We start from the raw sequence: 27,579 nt of genomic DNA on the forward strand, positions 1-27,579 counted from the left end.
TGTCTCCCATTCTTCCTCATTTCCTGGAAAAGGGTATGAGCAGGCGCCGACAAACGGCCATTAGTGCCACCAAATAAACTGGCAGTGAGCTTGCTAACCAACGAAACTTCTAGACGCCGACTCCACTTTCTGGCCAGACTGCTGGCCCTAAAGCTGTCCTATGCAGAAACTACTCGAGATGCTTTTGCAGGTAGGCTTCAGAGGCAGCCTTTTCTCTCAGGCCACTTCAAAGCCCACATCATTGTGGCCCTATAGTGCCCATGGGACTCCACAACTGGGCTTTTCCCATTCTTTTATCGCCCGTGATGCACACCGCCACCCTTCCCCTCGCCCCAACAACGCACAAAATCAAATCCAGGCTTGAACAACCCCTGGCGGTCCGGGAGCAGGTAAATGGGGTGGGGGTGGGGGGGTGGCAGGGGCACCGCCCCTCCCCCACCCCGCGGCGCCTCAGCCGCCTTGGAACTACCAATCCCGGCGTGCCCCGGGGCGGCGCGGGCGCAGGGGCGCGTGCGCGGCGGGCAGCCGTTGGCTGGAGCGGCGGCTGCGCGGGTCGCGGTGCTGTGAGGTCTGCGGGCGCTGGCAAATCGGGCCCAGGATGTAGAGCTGGCGGTGCCTGACGGCGCGTCTGACGCGGAGTTGGGTGGGGTAGAGAGTAGGGGGCGGTAGTCGGGGGTGGTGGGAGAAGGAGGAGGCGGCGGCGAATCACTTATAAATGGCGCCGAAGCAGGACCCGAAGCCTAAATTCCAGGAGGGTGAGTCTCGGCCTTTTGGGAAAGGGCACCTAACGGCGCAGGAGAGGGAGGCGGGCTTGATGTGGTCGAGGTTGGGGGCCCGGGGGCGGCCTGGGCTGCGCCCCGAGGCGGCGGCGGGCAGGGCTTTGTGCAGAAAGCGCATTGCGGCGGGTAGTTTCGGTGCGTCATTGGGAGAAGACGCCGTGTGAAGCGAAAGCGTCCCGCGGGCGTGCGAGTGGGAGAGCGCGCCTGGCGCGTGGCAGAGCCGTAGTCAAGTGTTTGTTATTGTTCTGAGGAAGAGGGCGCGGAGAAAGTAGCCTATTGTCGGGCGGCGACGGGTGCGCCATGGCGGCGCTGAGGGGAAGTGATGTGGCGGAGGGGAGGGGAGGGAGCGGCGGCCGGTTCGGGCGCTCGCACCGGGTCTCCGGCCGCGGGGGTGGCCAGCGGCGGGCGCTTCGGAGCCGCCTCGAGCCCCAAGGTGGTGGCGTTCGGTGGAGCCTCGGGGCTGCGGCCGGGGGGTGGGCTTCGCGCCCCGCGGCGGGAGAACTGCGTTGTAAAATGGCCGCTGCAAGATGGCTGGCGTATCATGGCCGCCGGCGCCGGCTCCGGACGCGGCCGCAGCTCGAGGGCAGATGCAGCGCCCCCTTCCCCGGCGAGCGCGCGGAAGCCGGTTCCCCCGCGCCGACCTCGGGGAGAGGGGTAGGGGCCGGAGAAAGGAGCAGGGGCGTCTTTGTCTGCTTTGTGTCGCCCGAAGGCATCGTTTTGCTCTCCGAACAGCCCAGTGCCAAGATCCGAAGGGAGTGAGTGCGCGCGCTCGTGCTGTGCGATTGCTTGTATAAAAACAAATAAAAGCTCCTTTAATGCAGTATTGTGATGTTTGCATTTATAAGTCCTATTGCCTTGATGTCATCTTTTAAATACAGCAACTGTTTGACTAATTGCAATAACGTTTAATAGTAACTTGAAAGTTGAGATTTTTATTAATTGGGTTTTGATCGACAAGTCTTGGCTGACGGTGGAACCTGACTTGCAATGGAAGACAGCTCTTTAATTTTCACAATTAACACATGTATTAATATATATTAAAGTGGAGGCTTTATAGTAAACTCAAGTGGAAATAAAACGCAGCAGGAACGCTTTAAAATTACCTTTTCATTGTTATGAATATATGTGGTAGTTACCATAGATGTCCAGATGTCTGCAAAAAAATTTTCTTGTAAGGATTTTCAAACGTTAATGTGCGGTAGGATTACCGTTAGAGTCATATACTCAAACCCCAAGTATATTGTAACTTTATGGAATATTTAAGAGTTTTTCAAGGGTATTTTTGATAATGACACTCTTAATACCTGCCTTCTCGCGTTTTGAGAAGCTGTGACTACCTCCTATGGATTCTTTTTTTTAAATCGCGTGTTTTAGAGCAGAGATTTTAAATCTAGAGTTAGTGGATTTAATTCAGAAGATCCATGAACTTGGACGGGAAAAGTTTTTCTTTTTTTATTATCTAACTGAATTTAGTATTTTAATTATGAATGTGGGCACCCCCACCCCCGCCAAAAGAAAAACCCAGCAGTAGTAGTGGCAGTGTGTTTTCATATCCCAGGGTTACAGTTGTGGGAGATATAGTCGGATGTCACTTATGCTCCTCATTACTTCAGAATTATGATAGTTACTGGATCTGCAGCTAAATGTTTACTACATCAATTAAAGAGCTCATGTAATATAGAAAATGATATTTAAAGTGTTTGGTAACTATTCCAATACAGTAGATTTCCTTTGTAGTACTGTGTTTTATGTGTTGATAACATTTTAGGAAAAGGCCTGTAGCCTTCACTAAACTGTCGGGTCCATAGCACAAAAAGTTAATCCCTACTGTAGGATATCAAAGGAAAATCTCTGAGGTTTGGAACAGTCAAGGATGGCTTTCTGGAGGAAGTGCTTTAGTTCTAAACTTAAAGAGATGGTAGAGTGAGGGGGGATAACGGCGTAGGAAAATCCACGTGCTGCTATTGTGGTGAAATAGAGAAGAATAGGAACCAAGGTACCCTTATTAAGTAAGGTTTTGAAAGCTACCTAAGAGAGTCTCTGCCCTTAACCATCACTTTCCAGATGTGTTTTCTACTCTTGTGTCAAAGCTGAGTTGTATAACCATCTTTAAGAAATTATAATTAGTTATTTTTAAGACATACTTAGAGAATATATTGTAGGAAAAAGTAGAAATATTCAGTTAGTGCTAAGTATATCAAAATGTAGAAAAATCAACGTAGTGGAAAAATGAGTTATCAGAAGTAGTATTGTTTTCCTGATTCCTTTAAACGCCCAAGTTTTTCTCATCTAATAATGGTACAGCATATGCTGTCAGCAATTTTTAAGCACAGTGACTGTTTTGCACTGCACCTGAAATTCTGTTAAAGCATAGGGTAAAGAAAACTGTTGGGCGTCTAGCCCATTGTCAGGGAAGGCCCTTTTGCCTTGTCAGGAATTGAGAGACTGATGCGGGCTTTTGAGTGATGTTCCTAGTAAGCACAAACCAATGGGAAGATGGGGAATTGGAATCTCATCAACCTTGAATTTGGGAGCATTGGGCAGAATTACCTTTGTAGTTTGCTGGAAAGGATTAAGAGTGGAGAAGGATTTTAAAAAATGTATCTATTACAGTGTTTTGCTCTTTCCCCAATTGCCAGTCTTTCTCTCCACTTCCATAATAGGCATTTGTTATTCTGTGGTGCACTCCCTAGCTAGCTGTATATTTTTTCAACAGTATCAGGGCCAGGTTGCTAGAATGGAGGTCAAAATTGCACTTAGCATCAGTGCAGTTTTCTTTGGCAGCAGCAGCCAGAGGGGGGTGTAGGGCCATTTTCAGGGTGCCTTTAAAGTGTACCTGGAAAGTGAAATTAGGAGACAGAGATCTGATCTTTGGTGCTGCTGTTTATTAATGCTGTGCCTTATCTATATCCCCACAGTCTCATTCTTGCCCACAGTATTCAACAATGGCTCCAGCCCAGCTCTTTCCTGAGCTCCAGACATGTATACTCCACTACCTACTAGATGGCTCCATTTGGGATGTGCTGTAGCCACTGTAACATATTCCGAAATTGATCTTAAACCCCTCCTTCCATTTTCTGTTCTGGTTGATGCTCTCACCAGCCTGGAAGTCAGTCTAAACTCTTTCTGCTTTTGCTTAGTTATGCTTTACTTCTCACTGCTTTCTGTTCAGACTTATTTCACTTCTTACCCCTGACTGTTGGGAGAAGTCTTTTGTTTCCCTATTTCCAGTCTCCACGTGAAGCTCTGCATACGTCGGGCAACCTCTGGCAGTGGTTCTTCAGAGTGCACCACTGCACAAGAATTATATAGAGAACTTTGATGAAAGTAAAAGTTATACTGGGGCTGCTTGGGGAGATTCTAATGTAGGTCTCTGGTGAGGCTTGAAAATCTGTGGTTTCAAAAATGGCTCTAGGGCCGGCCCCGTGGCTTAGCCGTTAAGTGCGCGCGCTCCGCTATTGGCGGCCCAGGTTCGGATCCCGGGCGCGCACCGACGCACCGCTTCTCTGGCCATGCTGAGGCCGCGTCCCACATACAGCAACTAGAAGGATGTGCACCTATGACATACAACTATCTACTGGGGCTTTGGGGGAGGGGGGGAAGGAGGAGGATTGGCAATAGATGTTAGCTCAGAACTGGTCTTCCTCAGCAAAATGAGGAGGATTAGCAGGGATGTTAGCTCAGGGCTGATCTTCCTCACACACACACAAAAAAAGGCTCCAAATGAATATACAGATTTGCTGTGGAATAGCAGCATTTCAGATTGAAGGTTTATGAGTTGTCAGTTTTGAAGACTATGTTTTATTTATTTATTTATTTTTTTAAAGATTTTATTTATTCATTTTTTTTCCCCCCAAAGCCCCAGCAGACAGCTGTATGTCATAGGTTCACATCCTTCTAGTTGCTGTACGTGGGACTCGGCCTCACGTTGGACGGAGAAGTGGTGCCTCGGGGCGCTCCCGGGATCCGAACCCAGGCCGCCAGCATCAGAGCGCGCGCACCCAACCGCCAAGCCACGGAGCCGGCCCTGAAGACTATGTTTTAAAAGCAGCAGTAATTTAAAAAAATGACGCAATCCATAATGCCCTGTAGTCTCTTTAGAATTGAGCTAGTAGGCTATTTTAATTTAATTTTAGAGCTAAGGGCCGGCCCCATGGCTTAGCAGTTAAGTGCGCGCGCTCCGCTGCTGGCGGCCCGGGTTCAGATCCCGGGCGCGCACTGACGCACCGCTTCACCGGCCATGCTGAGGCCGCGTCCCACGTACAGCAACTAGAAGGATGTGCAGCTGTGACAGACAACTATCTACTAGGGCTTTGGGGGAAAAAAATAAAAAAAAATTTAAAAAATTTAATTTTAGAGCTAAAAGCTGACTGGGTTGGAATGCTTTTTTTTTTCTTCTGAGTCTGTTGAAATTGAGTGGACTGAAAATGATGTGTGAGAAATCTGTTTCTACTACAATTAAGTGTAATCTTGAGGTACTGCCGGGTATTGCCTGCCTGATTTGTCTGATGAGCAGGAGTGGCTTCCAGGTCTTATTCCAGTCCCTTAGGTTTTATTTAGTCTTGCAAGTCTTGTTCAGTCAACATATGGTATAAGTTCCAAAGGTTAGAATTCTTGTCTGTTTTTTTGTTCACTGAGGCAGCCTAGCACCCAGAACATCACTGAACGCACCTAAGGCAGGGACATAGTAGGACCTCTTAAAAAAAAAAAAAATCCAGCCTTCTCTGCTGCAAATTGAAATTTTGATGTGTAGAATATTTTACTTATTTTACTTAGTTTACTCAGTTAAAGGGTGGGAAGCAGAGATATAGGTAGAGCATAAGGTCCTAAACTTGGAGCAACGTTTAAAAAATTGTATTCCCAGGTATGTGTTGAAAAACAAACCAACCCTGCTAATAGGTAGCTACAGTAGATTTTGTGTATTTGCTTAGCAGGTGATAGATGACTTGATGATTTAAATAGATTGACGTTCTAATTGTTTTTTGTTGTTTACATCAGATACTAGGGTGTTTTTGTTGTAGGGTATTAAAGTTTGATCTGAAGTGTCAATCCATACATAGCCTTACCCACTTTGCTAATTTTTCAAGGAATACCATAGTACAAGTGTGATGGCTCTCCCAGATGTGAATCTTCGTATATATGGAGAGAAATTACAATTAACTGAGTACTCTTTTACTTTTACAGGTGAGCGGGTGCTGTGCTTTCATGGACCTCTGCTTTATGAAGCAAAGGTATGAAATTCATCTTCCTTTGAGAAGTTAGCTGATATTTCTGGTTAGATCTGACTTTTTAATATCAAATTTCAATGCTTGATAGCTTTAGTAAGAAAGTTCCTTTTTCATAAATTCATAGTTCATAGAGTTCCTCATCTTCTCGTTCTGGGTGTCTTACTGTTTGCTTAGTGGGTCAAAGCATTGCTACCTTGCCATTCATCTTACTGACCTGCTAAAGTCTCAGTCGTCAGAAGGAGCATTTGAGGGGAAAGATAGAAGACTGGTTGTTTGTGGGAGCAAATAGCATTGTATAATTAGCGATGTGAGAGGATAACTGCCAACGTCAATTTTATATGCAAATATTATCATATGGTATGCTGAATAAGCAGTGAGCTAATTATATTAAAGGTAAAAGCTAACATTAAAAATGAGTACATTTAACTTTTATTTGTTGGTTGTCTGGCATAGTTTGAATCCTGGGGGATTTCCTTTCTTCCCTATCAGTGTCATACTCAGGTTATAAAAACTGATTTTACATTTAGCAGAAGATAAATGGAATAATGCATTCCAAAGTCAAAAATTTTTTAATATTTTGTTTCTGGTAACTTTTAGCACAAATATTTAAGATGTGACTACTTTTTAACAGTTGTAGTTTTTTAAAAACTGAACACAGTGTACAAAACAGTATAAAATTGGTTAAAAGCAATTTCTACATACGTTCTCAGTGAATAGTTTGTATTTGTCTTTGAAAATAGTCTTAACAGTTGTCAAGTGTCAGACAGTTGTCAAGTGTCAGTAGTCAAGTGTGGCTAAATAACCATTTTCACTACTTTTTACTTGTTTTGAATACACAGGTATGTGTTTTTAAAGTTTTCAAATGGCTGAATTTGGGTTCATGGAGATGGTCAGGAATTTTTTGTATTTATATATCTTAATGTTATAATACTGACAGTTTGTAAGTAAATTATGAGTCCTATTGATTATTTCTGTTCCTGAATGTTATTTTTGTTGTATCAACTTATGGCAAACTCTACTAAACTGGCAGGTTTTTCTCCTCGGGCAGCAAAAACACTCCAGGGAACAATTTTTAAATGGCTATTGGAATAGCTTAAGCTATTGTGATTCTCTTGGTTTGCCTCTGATAAATACTTTAAAATCCAAAACCAGATAGTTGTCACTTGTGATAGTTAATGACTTCTAATAATTCATTCTAATTTGTTTGGCTGCTTTTAAGAAGAACACAAAATGTTTGTAATCTGTCACTTAACTAGTTGCTGATAGTCTGCAGCAAAACAGCTTATTGTCTCTTATAAGCTAATGAAATTTTTTAGTAATATGGTGTAAATATTTTTCTTCACCTGAATTTGTTTTTGAAATAAATACAGCCTCTATCTAGTTAAACTTTGAGAAAGCACAAACATGGCTTTCATTAGCTGTACTTAGATACCTGATCTCAATTGATTTAAGGTTTAGGGTGACCTTTTATGCTTATGGTTCTTCAGCTTTGTTGGACTGACTCCAACAAATTATGACAATTTGACAATTTTATAACTCTTAATACTTAAGTACTGTAAAGGCTTAAATAATGTTCTTTTAGAGAGTCACATTTTGTTGTTTTCATTTTGACTGCCAAAGAGTTTAAGTGTAGAGTGCCTTTGGAAGATCGGATACTTTCAAGTCATCCTGGTGGTCTCTTTTTTTTAAAAAAAATATTTCTAAGTGAATTTTTTCTTTTTTATTTCAGTGTGTAAAGGTTGCCATAAAGGACAAACAAGTGAAATATTTTATACATTACAGTGGTTGGAATAAAAAGTGAGTATTAGATCTTTAAAAGCAATGTTTTATTTATAGTTAACAAAGTAGCTTGTGTCATAGACTGGCACAAGCATATGCTTAATTTTTATATAGTTTTAATGTAATACATATTAAAGCAAGGGTGAACCATTTGTAGTATGATGAAAATATAATAGAAATTAGGGTACGTAGCCATTTTATTTTAAATTCTTTGGAGTATTTCTCGTGTTCTAGTATAATGTCTAATAATCATTAGTCAGGCAACTACTTTTTTCTGGTTTTGGTACATTTTAGGACAGCTTGAGTTTTTTGCCTTAGCACAAACTCAGTATATACCTTGTTTCAAGCATTTATACTCAAAGCCAGTTGAATTTTTCTGCCTAGAAAAGGGAAAAGGATAAAGATTGCCTGATTTGAAAGAAGTGACCGACTTATGTTCTGAACTTTGGAAACATAATTAAATGTTGAGAAAAAGTGATTTAATGTGGTTCACTTTTTAGCATTTGGTTTAACACAGATACAGAAATGTAATTGCAGAACCTAATTTTCCACCTTGAAGAGTTAGACTTTTGTTTAAAGCAGTGGTGTATTGATCTGTTACTGGGAGTGGACAGTGGTTATAGATTGAACATATTCTAGAATATCCAGCCAGTGGAGCTCTTTTTCAGTAATGAGTCTTTATCCTTGGGGTCCACAAATACCATGTCTAATAATTTACTCATTTTTGGTGCTTGTAAGTGAGTAGCCTATAATTTTTACTATGAGAGGTTTTAAATTAATTTTATTGATGGTGTTTTGTCTTTCAGAGATAGCACTGCCAAAAAGCATAGTTCTTCAGGAATTTTCTAGTAGCCTTAAGGCTTTGTGTCACCTGAGCCATGCTCAGATAGCTGGTTCTCTGTGTGAGCAGTGCTGTCTGATTTGATGAGTACTCTCTTGCTGTGGAAGACATTTACTGACTCTCTGACTTTGATCTTGTTTCATACAGTCCCCATCCAGGTGACCAACCTAGTTAGTTTTGTTATAAAATTTTTTCACAAAATGCTTTTAGCTAAGAAGAAATATCAGACCCTTAACTTTTATTCCAAGCATAATTGTAGAAAGGTGGCAATCTAAAATGTGTAAAACCACATTGGGACAACTTGTGATTTTTTTTTTTTTCCAGTTAATGATAATTAAAATATAACTAAAAATGATAGGTGGGTAATACTAGTAACTTGAAAGTGACCCCGTGGGCTTTTAATTTAAATGCTGAGAAATTGGGAAAATAATGGAGAAAACTGTCTTTTGGTATTACAGAAGTAAACTGTGATTTAAATGTAATTTCAGTATTAATGCTAAATTGATTCTCATATCCAGGAAAGTTTATCTTATGGTTCCTACTGTATGTTATAGCCTTCTCTTCCCTGTTAAAAAAATGAAATATTAAAACTATTTTAGGGGCCAGCCCCATGACCTAGTGGTTAAGTTCCACGCATTCCACTTCAGTGGCCCTGGTTCACTGGTTTGGTTCCTGGGCGTGAGCCTTACACCACTTGTCAAGCCATGCTGTGGTGGAAACCCACATACAAAATAGAGGAAGATTGGCGCAGATGTTAGCTCAGGGCGAAACTTCCTCAAGCAAAGACAAACAAAAAAACCCTCTATTTTAGTCTTTTATTAGACTTATATTTTACGTATTGATATTCTATCAATATCAGTTAAAGTCGAGAGTATTAGGATATAGTGAGAATCTCAGTTTTCTGCAGGAAATAGACTATCTTATTTATGTACATTATGGGAAAGTTAAAGTTCCTCTAGGAAATCAAAGAAAAACAAATAGCAGATTTATGGGTTATGTCTTGCTGCCTTCCCATGTACACTTAAATAATTGTGTTAGGATTTTATCTTAATAGCTGTGGGCACAGCTTTTATGCTTAACTCTTTCATGTATAATATTTTGTATTAAATTACGTGTACAGACACAGGCTGCACATACAGCCATGGTCCCATAGGATCAGTACCATGTAATCTAGGTGGGTAGTAGGCTATAACATCTACGTTTGTGTAAATGCATTCTATAGCTCATCAGTGCATTTCGAAGAACATAGCGTCATTAAGGGACGCATGTCAGTAGATGTGTATACCTTAAAGACTGGCTTTTAAGTGGCATTTGTATTGTGAAAATACTAAATGCTTGTATTTTCTGATTTTACCGCTTCAAAATAAATTAACATTTTTTTCTTTTGTTATGGTCCAGTAACACCAATAAATGATAGGCTGCATAGATGTGTCTTATTTTTTGTTTTCAGCTAATTTTATATATTAATTGCTTCTTGGAAAAATAATTAAGAAAAAAATGGCACTAAGATTGGAGATCTTTATTAATGTCTCTGTAGATGTATTGAGGAATATTAATAAACAAAGATGTATTTTTTTGTACTTGGTATGTAGATAAAAATACATAATTTTGGAAAATTTGATCTTTAGTAAGTATTTAGAGAAGCCTTTAAATAAACCCATTTTGAAAGGGGGAGGAGTTACTCATATGCCCAGCAACTGTGTTATGTTTTTATGTAGTGCTGTGTGAGTAGTGCTGTGGATCATCATTGTGACTTTGGAAATTAATGAACAGCTACTTTTAGAAAATTCTGAGATTATTTTATGCTTGACCTATATATAAAAATTTCTGAATGTTTGGCCTTCAGTTTCTTCCTTAGTATTGATGTTCTTCAGAGCAAAAGATGTTATTTCATTTTCCTGTAGTTCAGTAAGGGTTTTCAGCTCTGACGTATAAAGGAAACTCTAGAATTGACTTGGTTTTTAGATCAAGGTGCTTATTTAGATGCATTTTATGTCAGAAGGGGAAGGGATTTGCAAGATTCTAGAATGGAACTTTGTGGTAAATAAGAATTTGCTAGCTTCCTTTAGACAGAATTGGAATGGATATAAGTAGATATATAAATGAAAATATGATTCTCATTTTGAAAATGGTTTGCAGGATACCTTTTAGAAAAAGCATACAACAAAACCCAGTCTCCAAATTGAAATTTTCTTAAACTTTAGTAAATATGATATATTTTTTTCAGAAACACAGTAGATAATAAGATACTTCTAAATTTTCAATTGGAATTTGTTGAAACAGACATTTAAATATTCCATTTGTAAATAAATCTTAAAGCTTAAGCTAAATTCTGCACCTAGTTACTGAGATTACTTTGTACTATGCTGTCTGTATCAGAAGTGCTGTGAGGCCCAGGCGCTCTGAAAAAACTTTGAAGACACGTGAGGATATTGTAGCCCTTTTTCCTGTTCCTGAAGGAGCTCCCTCAGTACACCACCCCCTCCTGACCTCTAGGTAAATGCATGTTTTAAAGTTTTCTCTAGGAAATCATGTTGAGGGGTGCTTATTTATATATTAATTCTCCTTTTGACTATCTTATATAAGAGGTCAGAGGTGGGATATCATTAAATAAGACTTTGCTTTGAGGATATATCTAATTTTATCACTAAAGGAGCTCCGTCAGCAGGAGAAAAGGTCACTGCACGAAAAGTTAAGCATTCCCTAAGAAATAACTTTTTCTTCCCCCTTTGGAAAAAACCACATCAGAAATAAGTGTCAGAATGCATTAGCAACTAGATATTTTAAGAAAATCATTGGTTCTACCTTTTGATGTTTAGAAAGCTATCTTTCTGGTTAGGCCTTGGAAGTTAGTGTTTTCATTTGTGAGTGAGTGAAGGTTGAGGATGATGTAGTCTCATAAACCATTGTAATACTTTAATATACGTCTTAGCTGAGTCAATCTAGATGATATTTGAGTATTGTAACCTACCTAATATGTTTCTGGCATACCTTGAGTGTTGATTTTTTATCTGTCAGATTCTCAAGTGTTTTACGTGTATCATTTATTTCTCATAACAATCCTTTGAGATAGGTACTCTTATCCCCATTTTATAGATGATGAAATAAGGCTCAGAGTTCTGTAACTTTGCTATTACAGCTAAGTAGCCAATTAGTTTTAGTTCTTGAAGAAGTCAGCTTATTATGGACTCCTGTGCTTTGTTTTTTGGAAATTAAAATTTCTTTAAGATATCTTCATTCCTTTTTTTTTTTTGGTGAGTAAGATCAGCCCTGAGCTAACATCCACGCCAATCCTCCTCTTTTTTGCTGAGGAAGACCGGCCCTGAGCTAACATCGATTGCCAGTCCTCCTCCTTTTTTTCGCTTTTCCTCCCCAACGCCCCAGTAGATAGTTGTATGTCATAGCTGCACATCCTTCTAGTTGCTGTATGTAGGATGCCACCTCAGCATGTCCCGACAAGCGGTGCGTCGGTGCACACCCGGGATCCGAACCCGGGCCGCCAGTAGCGGAGCGCGCACACCCAACCGCCAAGCCACGGGGCCAGCGCCTAAGTTGTCTTTATTCTTTAAGGATAATTGCATAGGGACTTAAATGCTGGGTTCTTATACCATTTTAAAAAACTATTTGAATAATATGGTTTTGGACTCTGGCAGTTTAGATTTAGAATGCTGCTTTTGAGAATATGAAGTTTTCTTCGTTTACAGAACAGATTTTCATTTTAGTTGAGAATGGATTTGTAGTGCCAGTCCATCAGCTTACTTCAGAGAAATCCAAAAGTCTTGCCTCTTGGATCTCTAAAAAATTGGAGGACAAAGTCTGAATAGTAATGAAAATATTTTTGAATGATATTTTAACTTTTCTTTTTCAGTTGGGATGAATGGGTTCCAGAAAGCAGAGTACTCAAATACGTGGACACCAATCTGCAGAAACAGCGAGAACTTCAAAAAGCCAATCAGTAAGTTTGTTTTGCAGCATGAATATGAGGAGAAATGCTTGTGAATAATTTTTGGAAATGGAGTGAACAATAGAAATCATGTTGGCTGCCTGCCTATAAAATGATTCTTGGTACCCGTCAGCTGCTGTGTTAGGCTTTGACTTCAAGTAATCAGAGAATCCTTTCCTAGGAAAAGGAAGTAGCATACCTGTCATTTCTTGAGTCTGTCCTTAGAGGTAGGTAGAAAACAGAACGGAAAGCAGGATGTTGCTGGAAATTTCTGTAGTTGAGCAAACTCATTGTTATCTTCTGGGCTCTCTGGAAGTTACACTTGGCGGGGGCAGGGGGGGGATAAAAAACAGCAATAAGAAGGGACATCCCCATTATTATCCTTTGTCTCTGAAAGCACATTGAGCAAAGGAACCCAGAAAGACTGTGTGGTCTATAGGGTAATTGTTTTCTTTTAATTTCAAAGCTGAAATGTATATCAAGAAAATTGAAATGATAAAATGAGATCAATTAAAAGAAAACATTGGGATTAGTGAATTCCAAAATAGAAATGGAATTTTTAATTATATGAGAGACAATTGATTATAGTCACTTTTTAGTACATTTATTTTAATTTTGGTAGATTTAGAAGAGTAAATTCTTAGGCTTTTTTACTCTGCCTTTCTTGAATTGAATTTTGTAAATATATTATCTCTTTGTCCAACTTGTTAAAAACTTTGTACCAGAATATATATAGGCTTGGGACCTCAATTTGAATATAAATTTCAAAATGGAATCAGGCTGGCACAATTTATTTTTCCACGTAAGTACTCATTTTATGATGACTTTATTGAAATTATTTTTGAAGGGAGCAGTATGCAGAGGGGAAGATGAGAGGGGCTGCCCCAGGAAAGAAGACATCTGGTCTGCAACAGAAAAATGTTGAAGTGTAAGAAGCTCTATCTTTGTTTTAATTCTGCATACTGTTTTATAAGTGAAATTCAAACTTGATACCCAATTATCATGTACTAGGATTTATTGAAAATGGAAACTGGAACATTGTTGTAACTTGAAAAATGCCAGTGAGAATCCTATTCTTGGGTGTTGGGTTGGTGAAAATACATATTAACTACATATTCCTTAATTTTTCTTAGCAGGTTTTCTTATACCCCCCCTTTTTTTAATAAAATATACATAACATAAAAATTACCACTTAACTCATTTCTAAGTGTACAATTCAGTGGCATTAAGTACATTCACAAACCTTCTTTTAAGTTGTATGTGTAAATATATATATGCATGTAATGTGTTCTCTTTTTCAAACATAGTATTGAATTATTGGTAGGACACAAGTTTTGAGATGTCTTTTGGGTAGGTTTGCTTTTTCAGTAGTGCTAAAAATACATACTAGTTTAATTCCCATCTTAAAGCACATGGTAAAGATATGTGAGATATTAAGGTTTCCAATTATCATTCCCCCCTGCAAAAAAGAAAACCATTCCTTGTTAACTTCTAAGATTCAGAACATCTTAGTAATAAGCCTGTGTGAAACTCATGCACACTCGTTTTGGTATGTATGTCGAGTTTATGTACCTCAAAGCCGATGTAGGAATGGTAACTTAATAAATGAAAAGAACATAAAGAATTAAAACTTTTATTAAAAGATCATTTTATTTGTTGACACTTGAATATTTTCATTTAAGAAGTAGTAGTTTTAATGAGTGGTCATGTGCTTCTTGTCAAAGGATTAAAAGTAACATGCTCTAAGATATGATTTATCTAATAAGAGAAGTTTGTATATTTTTCCTTGAAATTACATTCTGTTGCTTTTAGAGTTACTGGTCTGACTTTACCACCTAAAAGTTAGGTGTTAGTAAGGAAGGTAATTATGCATTTTGAAATGTTTGAAGATTCACCTTTTTTGGTGAGAAGGTAATTAATTGGTTTGGCAAGGCTTAAGTATGTTACTATTTGAGGGTGGCTCATAGCTTTTGTTAATAAGTAGTAACATATCCATGATCTGATTCTTTGGAAAACTGCTATGTAGTAGTAGTCATTAGGATTTAATAGCAGTTAAGTCTTAAAAGGCACAGTAACTTTCTAATTATATGGAAAATTGTGGATTTTTATCAATAATTTTATCAGTATTTTGGTTTATTACTAATTGTTTATCACTGTGCTAAAAGTTGGTATAGAAACCTAATCTAGGTAGTAGTAGGCCTAAAAATTATTTGTTTTTGTGAATTTTTCCACAGTTTTTTTTTGTTTGTTTGGTTTTTTTTGTGAGGAGATGAGCCCTGAGCTAACATCCCCAATCCTCCTCTTTTTTCGCTGAGGAAGACTGGCCCTGGGCCAACATCTCTGCCCATCTTCCTCCACCCCATATGGGACGCCACCACAGCATGGCTTGCCAAACAGTGCGTCGGTCTGTGCCCGGGATCTGAACCGGTGAATCCTGGGCCGCCGCAGAGGAGTGCGCGCACTCAACCGCTTGCGCCACTGGGCCGGCCCCTTTCCACAGTTGTGACTGCAAAAACAATGGCTAAATATATAAAGTAAAGCTTAAAAACTCAAACTTCCCATCCCTGGACGTTGGGGGCCTCTGCAAATGAATTGGCTCCTGAGTCTTTTGAGGGATCATGGATCTTGAGTCTTCCTTGTCAGTAGGTAAGAGAAGTTGTTCCAGGCTCACCTTGTACGTTTTCTGCCCTGAGACATGGAACCTAATATTTCTCCAGGAGCCCTCCTTTTAGTGGGAAGAGTGGCATTTTGATAAGACTAATCTGAGTGCTTGGAAGGTATCATGTAATCTTAAGTGCTGCTTTTCCCTGGTAGAATAGGAGGTCTATTTTAAAATAAAAATATTGAGTAATTAAACCTGGTGATTTTTTTTTTAATCCTTTCATTTTGATTTGAGGTTTTGATATTTTTAATGTGCAATTTTACCCTATTTCATCTTTAGTGTTTGTTATTGTTCTGTATCTTTCTGTGAATATACATAAATATAAATGTATCTGGTTAGAAAGTATGAGAACCAGATTTACCTTTTCTTTGTTGATCTCTAGGTCCTTAAGGTTGGGTGTTTATTCTTTCTAAACTTGTAGTGTGAATACATGTGAATTTTGTTAGCACTTGGGCCTCATTGAAGGCTGTACTTTGGTGGTTTATTATTTAGTGGAATGACTCTTTTTGAGAATGACTTAGGACTTCAGTTATTCTTTAAATTAAGTAAATTGAGTCTAACAGCTTATATTTTGACTATATGATATTTAGTCATTGAGCTTAGAAATAGGAATACAAACAGAACACCAGCAGTTTATTGTACGAAATCTGTTGCATGGTTTGAGAAACCAACTTGCATGTTTAATTAATAGAAGCGAGAAGGTTTGTGAATCAAGAACATCCAGGAGTCCTTCCTACTGGGATTCATTGAAGTATAGTTTATAGATCTTTATTTTAGAGTTGGGATCAGTTGTCAGTATTTTTTCTTTCATTTTATAGTAAGGAATGAGTGTAAGGGCTCTTTGTTTCTCTTAGTTGCCACGTGTTCTTGACATGTACGAGTAAAAGTTCGTGGTTTAATCTGACCCAGAAATACTGTCCAACAAACATAGGTGTTAACAGCAGTTAACCTTAGAGAAGGAGGAAAAAACCTGAACTTTCAAATGGCCATTTTTTGTGTTTATAACCAAACATAAGTTAATTTGAGTTGTAAAATGAACCCCAAGCTCTAAAAATGAATACAGTTAATTAATAACAGTTATCTTAAAACTATAGAAAAGTAAAAAAAAATATTCACGTGTTTTGGTATGGTCCCACCAGATGTAATCCATAATCATGGGCTTTGTAAACTGTTTTCCTTGTGTTCTAGAAATAATTATGTGTAAAGATTTTTTTATTTATTCATTTTTTTCCCCCCAAAGCCCCAGTAGATAGTTGTATGTCATAGGTTCACATCTTTCCAGTTGCTGTACATGGGACTCGGCCTCGGTTGGACGGAGAAGTGGTGCCTCGGGGCGCGCCCGGGATCCGAACCCGGGCCGCCAGCATCAGAGCGCGCGCACTTAACCGCTAAGCCACGGAGCCGGCCCAGAAATAATTATGTTTAAAATCAGTATTAGTAATTTATTGTTTGGCAGTCTATAAATAGACATGAGTTAAGTTGCTATTAGAGATGATAACCAAGAAGGAGACGTTAACTTTGTTTTACATATGGGAGAATAGAGTATGTGGTATTGAAAAGGAGGGAGTATGGTTTAGAGAAGAAATAAAGTGAAACAGAGTTCAGACCAGTGAGGGTGGAGTAATGGATTGGTCTTAAAACATACAAATCTAAAATCAAATTATACTGGTACTAAAGGAATTGGGAAAAATATTTTAACCTTTGGAACTTTTTTTTTGGTGGAACTCATGTAATATTCTTAGAAACTATGTATTTATGACTTACATGCTATAAACTTGTAAGTTAATGTAACCCTGGAAGGAAGCTTCCTGAGTGTTTTTTGGTTTGTTTTTCTGTTATGTAGAGGGAGATGTGAATTTAGCCAACTGCCAGCAAAAATCCTTGTGTCCTAGCAGGAAACAATATTCACTGCCTGATCTTATCATCCAAGGCAATATTTCTCTATGAACTTAACCCTGGTAAAAGGGAATTTAAACAGACAGTTTTACTAGCAATAATTACTTATCTTTCTTTCTCCTTTTTCTCCCCTTCTTTCAGGAAAACAAAAAAGAACAAGCAGAAAAGTAAGAATATTAACTTTGTTAGCATTATTTTACCTTTATAACATTTACATTTTGAATTCACTGTTAAATTTTAAAAGTTATAAGGTTTTAGAGTTAACTTTTCATTTTGTTGATGGTCTCAGATAGGAATCACAGCAGTGTTACAGAGTTAGGTACCTAGTAGTAGAGACCTAACTCTGATATTCTTTTTCCCATGGAGAAACCTAGAAGCATTTATTATTTTATGTTCTTGAGTCCTAATGACTAACTCTGAGAAGATAAAAATTTTTAATAAATGTAACCTGGTATTGTTAAATGTTGCCTTATACTAAATGTTTGGTAGAGCTGTTCATGAAAGTTATATTTTTGGTAGGAATATGATTCTTTAATGTAGATTCAGGTAACACCTATGTAATAGAAAAATGGAAAGAGAGGGTGAGTCATCAGACTGTTTTCTTTAAAGGAGTTTCTCATTTGTTAAGCCAAAAATCTCCTTTCCTCACCCCTGAATTTTTATAGCACCTGGAAATGGAGATGGTGGCAGTACCAGTGAGACACCTCAGCCTCCTCGCAAGAAAAGGGCCCGAGTAGATCCTACTGTTGAAAACGTGAGTTTTTCCTTAAGTTTATGAAGAATGTGTTAGAATTTTTAGTCTTGTCAATGTTACAACACAATAAAATAGTCACAGAACTTTGTCTCAAAAGCATTGCTAGCATGTTTAACTACTGAAATGAAAATATTCCCCTTTTGGATAAAAGATATGTTTATATACATCTTTATTCCATATGTAGCTCTAGATATGCCCCTGCTAGATTTCCACCTCCCAGCTCATCATTAGATGTTTATTTGTAGGCTCTGTGTTCATGTATAAGACTAAATAGTACTTTGGTGTTAGACTGTATGGATATGGTTTAGTATGTCCCAAGGTGATTTAATAAACCAGTAAAAAAATACCACAAAAGCCTATCATTTCCACATATATGTGGATATAATAGTTTAGAATTCTTATAAAAGTGATAAAATGTCTTCTAGGGTGGCATAGTGGTTAAGTTTGCGCCCTCTGCTTCAGTGACCTGGGATTTGCGGGTTCAGATCCTGGGCATAGACCAGCACACCGCTTGTCGTGCCATGCTGTGGAGGCATCCCACATACAAAATAGAGGAAGATTGGCACAGATGTTAACTCAGCAACAATCGTGTCTCATCAAAAAAAAAAAATAATAAGTCTTCTAATTTATTATATTTATAATTTCCAGAGTTGTGAATTTGAAAGTACAGTAGGGTTTTTAAATTTTTAACTGATACAGTTTACATTTCTTTTTTTTTGTGAGGAGATCAGCCCTCTGGTAACATCTGCCAATCCTCCTCTTTTTTTGCCGAGGAAGAGTGGCCCTCGGCTAACATCCGTGCCCATCTTCCTCCACTTTATATGGGACGCCGCCACGGCATGGCCTGCTAAGCAGTGCATCGGTGTGTGCCCGGGATCCGAACCGGCGAACCCCGGGCCGCCGCAGCGGAGCGCGGGCACTTATCCGCTTGCGCCACTGGGCCGGCCCTATAGTTTACATTTCTGAAGCTGAGGTTTTAAAGCAATGGTATACTTATGAATAGTGTATGTTCTGAAAATTAGGCACCTTTGGGCACTTCTTGAAGACTTCATTAGAAGTCAGTACATTTAATGTTATGTATTAAAGATGTAACGTTAAGATAGTTGTGTTTGGGCTAGTCATTTGATATCGACAATACCTATGAAAATACTAAAAGTATGTTAAGTGAGAGTGTTCGTGTACAGAAGAGAAGGAAATTTGCTAAAGAATTTTTGCCTTCACAAGGCGCTGAATAGACCAGTTATCTAGCAAGATAAGATTCTTTTCTCCCAGCAGCTAGCTTTCGGTCTGATCTTTTCATTTACAGTTTGTTTTTTTTGTGAGGAAGATCAGTCCTGAGCTAACATCCCTGCTAATCCTCCTCTTTTTGCTGAGGAAGACCGGCTCTGAGCTAACATCTATTGCCAATCCTCCTCCTTTTTCTTTTTTCCCCGCAAAGCCCCAGTAGATAGTTGTATGTCATAGTTGTACATCCTTCTAGTTGCTGTATGTGGGACGCGGCCTCAGCATGGCCAGAGAAGCGATGTGTCAGTGCACGCCCGGGATCCGAACCCGGGCCGCCAGTAGCGGAGCGCGTGCACTTAACTGCTAAGCCACGGGGCCAGCCCTCATTTACGGTTTTTGAAATGACAATTCCAGCAACCTGTTGGAGTACTTTAAAGAATTAACTTATAGCCAGTGCCTGTAAAGGTCGAGAAAAGCCCTGTCTTTTAGAGTTGCTATTCAGCAAGAAAAGACAGATTTTTAATCCCTTCCTTTTTCTATTTAGGAGGAAACATTCATGAACAGAGTTGAAGTTAAAGTCAAGATTCCTGAAGAACTGAAACCATGGCTTGTTGATGACTGGGACTTAATTACCCGGCAAAAACAGGTAACTTGAAAGCTATACAGGTTGTAATCTATAAGATATGATCTTGCTAGTGTGAAAAAAATTTCTTTTTAACAAAAAAGTTGTATAGACTTAAATATTGAAGGTATGACTCTTATTTTAATTCAGAGACTAAACAACTTGATCATCAGAAAGAATGACTTGGAGAGGGATAAAACAAAGTACATATATAAAAATATGAGGTTATAGTGATAAAAAGTGGACATAACTCATTTTTGGAGGTTGCTGTGGCAGGAAATCATTATTCTGAAAATTGATAAAGACAAGAGAAGCATGTGTTTCCTAATTTACTATTGAATATGGGACATCCTCACCTATGTCGCTGCTAATGGAATGTAATAGGAAGCATGCAGTACCACCTGCAAGGTGTTCATGGCCTCTGAAAGAACCTGAATATAATCAAGCACCTAGGTCTAATTACTAGTGTACAGGAAATAGGGACATTATGAGGTACATGTAACATAAGGGTACAGTCATCAAAATCCAGAATGAGAAATTCGGTAGGACAAACGAACCAGGTTCTTATCACAAATGAAGGAAAGAGTAGGGACTGCTTGAGGGTTATGAGACTTAAGAGATACCAATCATGCACTATGTGGACTTTGATTCTTGATTTGGCTCTGGAGCTCAACTGCTAGGACTCAGATATTTGCTCTACCACACTGTATGAGTTTGGACAAATTACTCGGCCTTTCTGTGCTTTAGTTTCTACCTTTAGTGAAGTAACAGGTTCTTACCTCATAGTGTTGATAAGAAGATGTAAAGAATTCATGTAAATGCTTTACACGGGGTGTGGCACATAATACGCACACAGTAAATAAAAACTTGATAATACCATGGAGGAGGTATATTTGTGTGTGGTATATTCCATTTGTAGTAATATAGTGTATGTGTGTCCAATAGATTACCAGTCTTTAGAGCTGTGCTGTCTAGTATGGCAGCCACTAGCCACATAGGGTTATTTAATTGAAATTAAATTAAATTTTTAGTTCCTCAGCCACATTAGCCGTGTTTGAAGTGCTGAACAGTCCCTTTTCCTATTTTGTAATACTATTAGGTGACCTTTTATTGCATTAAAGCTTTTTCAGTGTAGTTTTTCTTTAAAAAAAGAATACTGGTATTCAAGTGTGTTTTTGTTTTCATAGCTTTTTTATCTTCCTGCCAAGAAGAATGTGGATTCCATTCTAGAGGATTATGCCAATTATAAGAAGTCTCGAGGAAACACAGATAATAAGTAAGAATATACACATCTTTGAAGTATACCCAAAGACGTTTTTCTTTCAAATATTCTTATTTCCAAATCGTGAAACATGTACTTACTCTAAAACAATACCCTCATAAACTAGCTAGCAAAATAGAACTTCATTGGTTTGACACAGGAGCTTTGGCTGGCAAACTTTTTCTTAAAGGGCCAAATAGTAAATATTTTAGGTAAAATTGAAGCTATCGTGTGTGTACATATGCAACCATTTAAAATACAACTATTTAAAAATGTGAAAACCAGCGCCGGCCCAGTGGTGCAAGTGGTTAAGTGCGTGTGCTCTGCTGCGGCAGCCCGGGCTTTGCTGGTTCGGATCCTGGGCGCGCACTGATGCACTGCTTGGCAAGCCATGCTGTGGCAGTGTCCCGTATAAAGTGGAGGAAGATGGGCACGGATGTTAGCCCAGGGCCAGTCTTCCTCACCAAAAAAAAGAGGAGGATTGGCAGATTGTTAGCACAGGGCTGATCTCCTCACCAAAAAAAAAAAAAGGAAAAAACATTCTTAGCCTGAGGGCTGTAGTTTGCTCACCACTGGTTTATTTTTGGAATTGATTTCTTGTGCTCTTTTTAAATCCCTTTTTAAAAAAATCTGTTCAGTAAAGACTCATTGTCTTTAGTTCAACCTTTAACTTAATCCCTTACCCTCATGTTGGTTGAATTGATCCCCATCTCAATTCTTTTCAATGACCTGCTCTGAAAGTAAATATTTCTGTTTATCAGGGAGTATGCTGTTAATGAAGTTGTGGCAGGGATAAAGGAATACTTCAATGTAATGTTGGGCACTCAGCTACTCTACAAATTTGAGAGACCACAGTATGCTGAAATCCTTGCAGATCACCCTGATGCACCCATGTCTCAGGTGTATGGAGCGCCACATCTACTGAGATTATTTGGTAATAAGCCATTCAGAAAACAAAATTTTACTTGTCTTTCCTAATTGATATCAAGGGGTGATATAAAGCAACATTCCAAAACATTGCATTTCAATTTCAACTTTTATCTAAAATGTTAAATATCAAAATCTGTTTTAAAATCTAATTAATTATCTATTTTAATTTATTAAATATCAAAATCTGTTTAAAGGTTTCTAAAGTCATGCATTTTAAGGGAATCAGTGATGTTTGCATTTACTCACATAATTAAAATATTTTTTATAGTCCTACCTTGGATTAACTTGGACTAAATTCTTTTGTTTAAATAGTACGAATTGGAGCGATGTTGGCCTATACACCTCTGGATGAGAAAAGCCTTGCTTTATTACTGAATTATCTTCATGATTTCCTCAAGTAAGTCTAGGAGTGTGTTTGAAATTAAAACCATGCATTAGTACAGTATACTGAAAATTGTGATAGATTGATACTATAGATATTAAGACATAAAACTAAACAATGGTATTGGTGCAGGAGTAGATACATTGTTAATGGAACGATATAAGTGCAAATGTATGGGAATATCTCAAATGATAGAGTGGCATATGAGAGCAATAGGGGGAGAAGATGTAGTGCTTAGTTGATGGTGATGGGAACAACTGGATAGTCTTTGGAAGGAAACAAACTTAGATTCACACTTACTGTCATGCACCAAAATTGTAGATGAATCAAAAATTTAAATCTAAAATTAAAACTATTGAGATAAGGGAAAAATGTAGGGTAATATTTATTATTATTTTTGTAGTGAGAAACGTCTTTCTAAAAATTAAACTCAAGTAATACAGGAAATGATTGATCATTTTGACTATGTAAAAAGTTAAAGTTCAATGTGTTAAAAATATTCTCTTAAAGATGGAGGGAATGTATGTTACATATATGATAAAGAGCTGGCATCGGGGCCGGCCCCGTGGCTTAGCGGTTAGGTGCGTGCTCTCCGCTGCCGGCGGCCCAGGTTCGGATCCCGGGTGCGCACCGAGGCACCACTCTTCCAGCCATGCTGAGGCCGCGTCCCACATACAGCAACTAGAAGGATGTGCAGCTATGACAGACAACTATGTACTGGGGCTTTGGGGGAAAAATAAACAAATAAAATCTTAAAAAAAAAAAAAAAAAAAAAAGAGCTGGCATCTTTAATACACAAAGAAGAGTCTTATTCAATAAGAAAAAGAGAGACAAACCAGTGAAAAGTAGGACTTTGGGAATTCACAGAAATTCGCAGTACAAAGGGCCATTAAAAATAACTTCAACATTATGATAATTAAAATATCTCTTGCCAGATTGGCTAAGATTAAAAAGATTGAAGAAGTGTGGAAAAGGTCAATCCTCTTTTCTCTACAGCTGTTTGGAGGACATTTTGGCAATGCGTATTAAAATGTCAAATGTGTTTATTACCCTTTGACTGCACAGTTATGCTTCTGGGAACTTACCCTGTAGAAATACTCAAATGCGCAAAGATTTCCAAGCATGTTTATTGCATTGGTGTTTTTTTTTTTTTTTTATAACAATGGTGAAGAATTTTAAACAACCAAGCAGCTATTAAAGAGATGAGGTAGGTCTGCATACACGGATCAGGAAAGATGTCCATGTTGTGTCACTTTAAAAAAACCCAAGTTGCAGTAGGGTATGATATGACTCCCCTCGTTTGTTGTAGAGAAACATTTTCAATCTTTGGAAAAGTATGGACTGTACTTAAAAGTGGATTATTTCTTGGGCATAGTATTAGGGAGGGGATGTTGAAGTTTTTAGTTTCTACTTTCTATACTTCTGTATTTGAATTTTCTTAAAATGACATTATTTTATAATAAAAGTTTTAAAACTGCAAGATGGGCCTGGAATCTAAACAGCTTTAATAGTCCTCACTCTACCAATGATAAATATCCTCTATTTACCTTAAGTTATATTATGAAATAAAAGTGCTCTTCAGGGGCCGGCCCCGTGGCTTAGCGGTTAAGTGTGCACGCTCCGCTGCTGGCGGCCCGGGTTCGGATCCCGGGTGTGCACCGATGCACCGCTTCTCCGGCCGTGCTGAGGCCGCGTCCCACATACAGCAACTAGAAGGATGTACAGCTATGACATACAACTATCTACTGGGGCTTTGGGGGGGGGGGGAAGTGCTCTTCTACTTGACATTTCAGATCCCTTTGCTTTTTTATGGTGTTAATTTCAAGTTTAAACTTGAAACTTAATTGTCAATTTCTGAATCTATATTTAACATAGTGAATTTCAAAGAGCTAAAGACCCTAGATGTTATTCTTTTAGGATAATAACACCTGTTTCTTAAAAGATAGTCCAAGCTCTCAAATTGGTGTTCTGAAGACAACTGTTCTTTGCTGTTTTGAAATAAGGGAAGTAACTCTGGACTTCATTCCTTTATGCATTGTTGTCTGGTATATTTATTTATCTGAGTTTGTTTACATGGTTTTACTGTGAGGTGTGATTATTTTAGTATATTTTAAGAAAGTGTTTTGTGCGGCTTCTGTATATAGTAAGTGAGAGGAGATTTGGGTCAAGATACGATTCTTTTTCATCTTTGTAATGATTAACATTTTATTTTTAGATATCTGGCAAAGAATTCTGCAACTTTGTTTAGTGCCAGCGATTACGAAGTGGCTCCTCCTGAGTACCATCGGAAAGCTGTGTGAGAGGCGCTGACACTCACTTATGTTTGGATCTCTGTAAACACATTTTTGTTCTTAGTCCTTCTCTTGTACAAATGATGTACTTTGAAAATGTTAGTGTATAACAGAATTGATGTTTGTTTTCTGTTTGATTTTAAACAGAGAAAATAAAAGGGGTTACAGCTCCTTTTTTCTTTTCTTTTTTCTTCATTTCAAAGTTGCTACCAGTGTATTCAGTGATGGACAGTGGAGAGACATACTGTAGAGTGTTTTATTGCCTAGTTGACAAAGCTGCTTTTGAATGCTGGTGGTTCTATTCCTTTGACACTACGCACTTTTATAATATGTGTTAATGCTATATGACAAAATGCTCTGATTCCTAGTGCCAAAGGTTCAATTCAGTGTATATAACTGAACACACTCACCCATTTGTGCTCTTTTTTTTTTTCTTTTTTTTTTTATGGTGCTTAAAGAGCCCATCCTTTGCAAGTCATCCATGTTGTTTCTTAGGCATTTTATCTTTGCTCAGATTGTTGAAGAATGGTGGCTTGTTACATGGTTTTTGTATTTGTGTCTAATGCACGTTTTAACATGATAGACGCAATGCATTGTGTAGCTGCAGTTTTCTGGAAAAGTCAATCTTTTAGGAATTGTTTTTCAGATCTTCAATAAATTTTTTCTTTAAATTTCAAAGAGCAATGTGCTTGTGTGGATGCATTATAAAACTTTGTATACTCTGTCTTCCTCCTTGTATTTAGACAGTGATTTTTTTTCAGGTTGTTGTTCAATTTTCTTGTTTGACCTTTAGGAATGAGAAGCTTGGCTTCAGTACCTACCTCTAATCCACAGCAGTTTTGGCAGTTTGCTCTCTTGAGTCTACGCTAAGAATTAGAGTTTCACATGACTATTTCTCTACTTTTCCTAGACTAGTATTATTAATTTTGAGCATTAAGGGGATTTTTACCTGTATGGCAGCTTGCTTTCTGTCTATAATAATACCTGCTGGCATTCCCTGCCCATCACACATTCATTCATTCTTCCACTGCCAACAATATTTATAACAATCATGCTGCTCCCCTCCTTAAAAGAAATGGTTACCTATTTGATAGTGTTTGAATTCTGAGAAGGAAGTTGGGTTAGGTTAAAGTCCAAATGCTGTAAGTAACACTTTTTTCTGTCTTCACTTTACTGTGCTGTGTTTCAGCCAGTTTTTTTTTCCCCCCTCTAGGCTTGCTTTCACGTGCTGTTGAATGGAAAAAGCAAGTGGAGAACAATATTACAGTGTATTAAAAAATACCATATTTTTGAGCATGTACATATGTGTTTTTTAAAGGTCTGAAGACTGGTTTTGGGGCAGTATAGTAGACTATATGATCTGAAAATGTTCCCACTACAGATTACCTAGAAATGCAAGATAAAATACCTTTTTTTTTTTTTTTTGCTGAGGAAGTCTCCCTGAGCTAACATCTGTTGCCAATCTTCCTTTTTTTTTTTTTTTTCTTGAGGAAGATTAGCCCTGAGCTAACATCTGTGCCAGTCTTCTTCTATTTTGTATATGGGTCACTGCCACAGCATGGCTGACAAGTGGTGTAAGTCTGAACCTGCGAGCCTGGGCCACTGAAGCCAAGGGCGCTGAACTTAATCACTGCCACAGGGCCGGCCCCATAACTTTTTCCAAATACATAGATGAGCACAAAAAAGAGACTGAAAATAAAGAGCTGAACATCCCCAATGTTTGCTCTGAATGTAGTTAACATATAAGGATACTGCATATAAAGTGTCTTTAATAATATTTAAAGAGGAAAGAATTATACACCTGAGACAAGGAAGAAGATAAAGGAAGAAGATAGACTTTAGAGACACCAGTATAAAGCAATGGCACACTTGGTAATTCAGACCAACCTCCCATTGTGGAGTCTTACCAGAAAGTAAATAGAAATACAAAACATCTTCTTGAAGGCATTGGCGAGCTAAGAAGATGGGAAGAACTTTGTGGGCCAGGATCTGACAGAAGACAGAGTCCCAGGAATGTAAGCCCGTGTTTAGTGTTAGTTTTATGTTGCAGGTGTTTGTTAAGGTCAGTGGAGGTGCCTGAAAGCTGACTGGTGCTTTTGACAGTCTCCTTTGGGCTAAAAGACATGAATTTGAGTCTGGGGCCTGCCAAGAATTTAGGACCCTACAAGGTTATACCTTAGGGATATAGGTGAACGAGACGTAATTATTTCTTTAAAAAATTCTGCAAATGTTCAGTACATGTTAACTGGATATGTGAGACAGAATGAAAAAAGCATCAAGAGAAACAGATTTGAGACAGGATATAGTCTTAGATTCAATTTACTTTTAACAAATGACAAACTCATTCTTTAATAAAAGTCATTCAGATATTGGAGTTACAAGACACTTTATGCTTACTATATTTAGATAAGAGTTGTGATTGAGAGTTTAAGCAGAGAACTTAAAACTAAAAACCAAATGGAAGTTGTAGAACCAAAACATACAATAGGTAAAATAGAAAGTTAATGAATAGTTTAACACACAGATGAAGAGAAGTAAATTGGAAGATAGGTAGAAATATGCATGTTGCGAGAGAGACATGGGTGATAAAAAGGATGAAGGACATAGAAAATGCAGTGATAAACCTAACTGATGATGTCTAAGATAAGATAGGGTGATAGAGGGAGAGGAGCAGGAGAGCATGGAGCAGAAGCAATAATTGAGACTACTGACACCTTGGCGGAACTGAAGAGCAATTCGAGTCTAAAGATTCAAGAAGCTCTATGAACCTCAAGCATGACAAAAAGCCGTTTAAGATACATCATTAAAACCTAAAGACAATTTTAAAAGCATCCCAATAAAAGACTTACAGCAAATCTAATGCAAATAATGGAAGCCAGGAGACAATGGAGTGTTTAAAATGCTGAAAGGAACTGCAACCTAGAATTCTAAACTTTGTAAAAATCCTTTAGGAAATAAAACTGGAAAAATATATCAAAGAATTTACC

At 38.3% G+C, this 27,579-nt stretch overlaps 1 protein-coding gene across 1 annotated transcript; it reads left to right on the top strand.

Moving 5' to 3' along the window:
• Nucleotides 1-700: 700 nt before the first annotated feature.
• On the top strand, nucleotides 701-24,764 carry MORF4L1 (mortality factor 4 like 1). The gene is made up of 13 exons (XM_004421879.3): nucleotides 701-755; nucleotides 5,964-6,010; nucleotides 7,737-7,804; nucleotides 11,007-11,123; nucleotides 12,496-12,582; nucleotides 13,418-13,498; nucleotides 17,270-17,295; nucleotides 17,794-17,882; nucleotides 19,651-19,752; nucleotides 20,916-21,004; nucleotides 21,751-21,923; nucleotides 22,232-22,316; nucleotides 24,517-24,764. The coding sequence occupies exons 1-13, from the start codon at nucleotides 716-718 to the stop codon at nucleotides 24,599-24,601; spliced, it is 1,089 nt and encodes a 362-aa protein (XP_004421936.1). The 5' UTR covers nucleotides 701-715; the 3' UTR covers nucleotides 24,602-24,764.
• The last annotated feature ends 2,815 nt before the right edge of the window (nucleotides 24,765-27,579 follow it).

This window comes from Ceratotherium simum, chromosome 3 (assembly GCF_057802395.1).
Source record: "Ceratotherium simum simum isolate JZ-2026a chromosome 3, ASM5780239v1, whole genome shotgun sequence".
In the NCBI taxonomy this organism is placed as follows: domain Eukaryota; kingdom Metazoa; phylum Chordata; class Mammalia; order Perissodactyla; family Rhinocerotidae; genus Ceratotherium; species Ceratotherium simum.

Excerpts from the sequence above, each read along its gene's own strand:
- MORF4L1 (XM_004421879.3), top strand. The coding sequence starts at position 716 with ATGGCGCCGAAGCAGGACCCGAAGCCTAAATTCCAGGAGG. Across the intron at positions 17,296-17,793 it reads AAAAAAGAACAAGCAGAAAA|CACCTGGAAATGGAGATGGT; the intron begins GTAAGAATATTA and ends GAATTTTTATAG. Across the intron at positions 21,005-21,750 it reads CGAGGAAACACAGATAATAA|GGAGTATGCTGTTAATGAAG; the intron begins GTAAGAATATAC and ends TCTGTTTATCAG.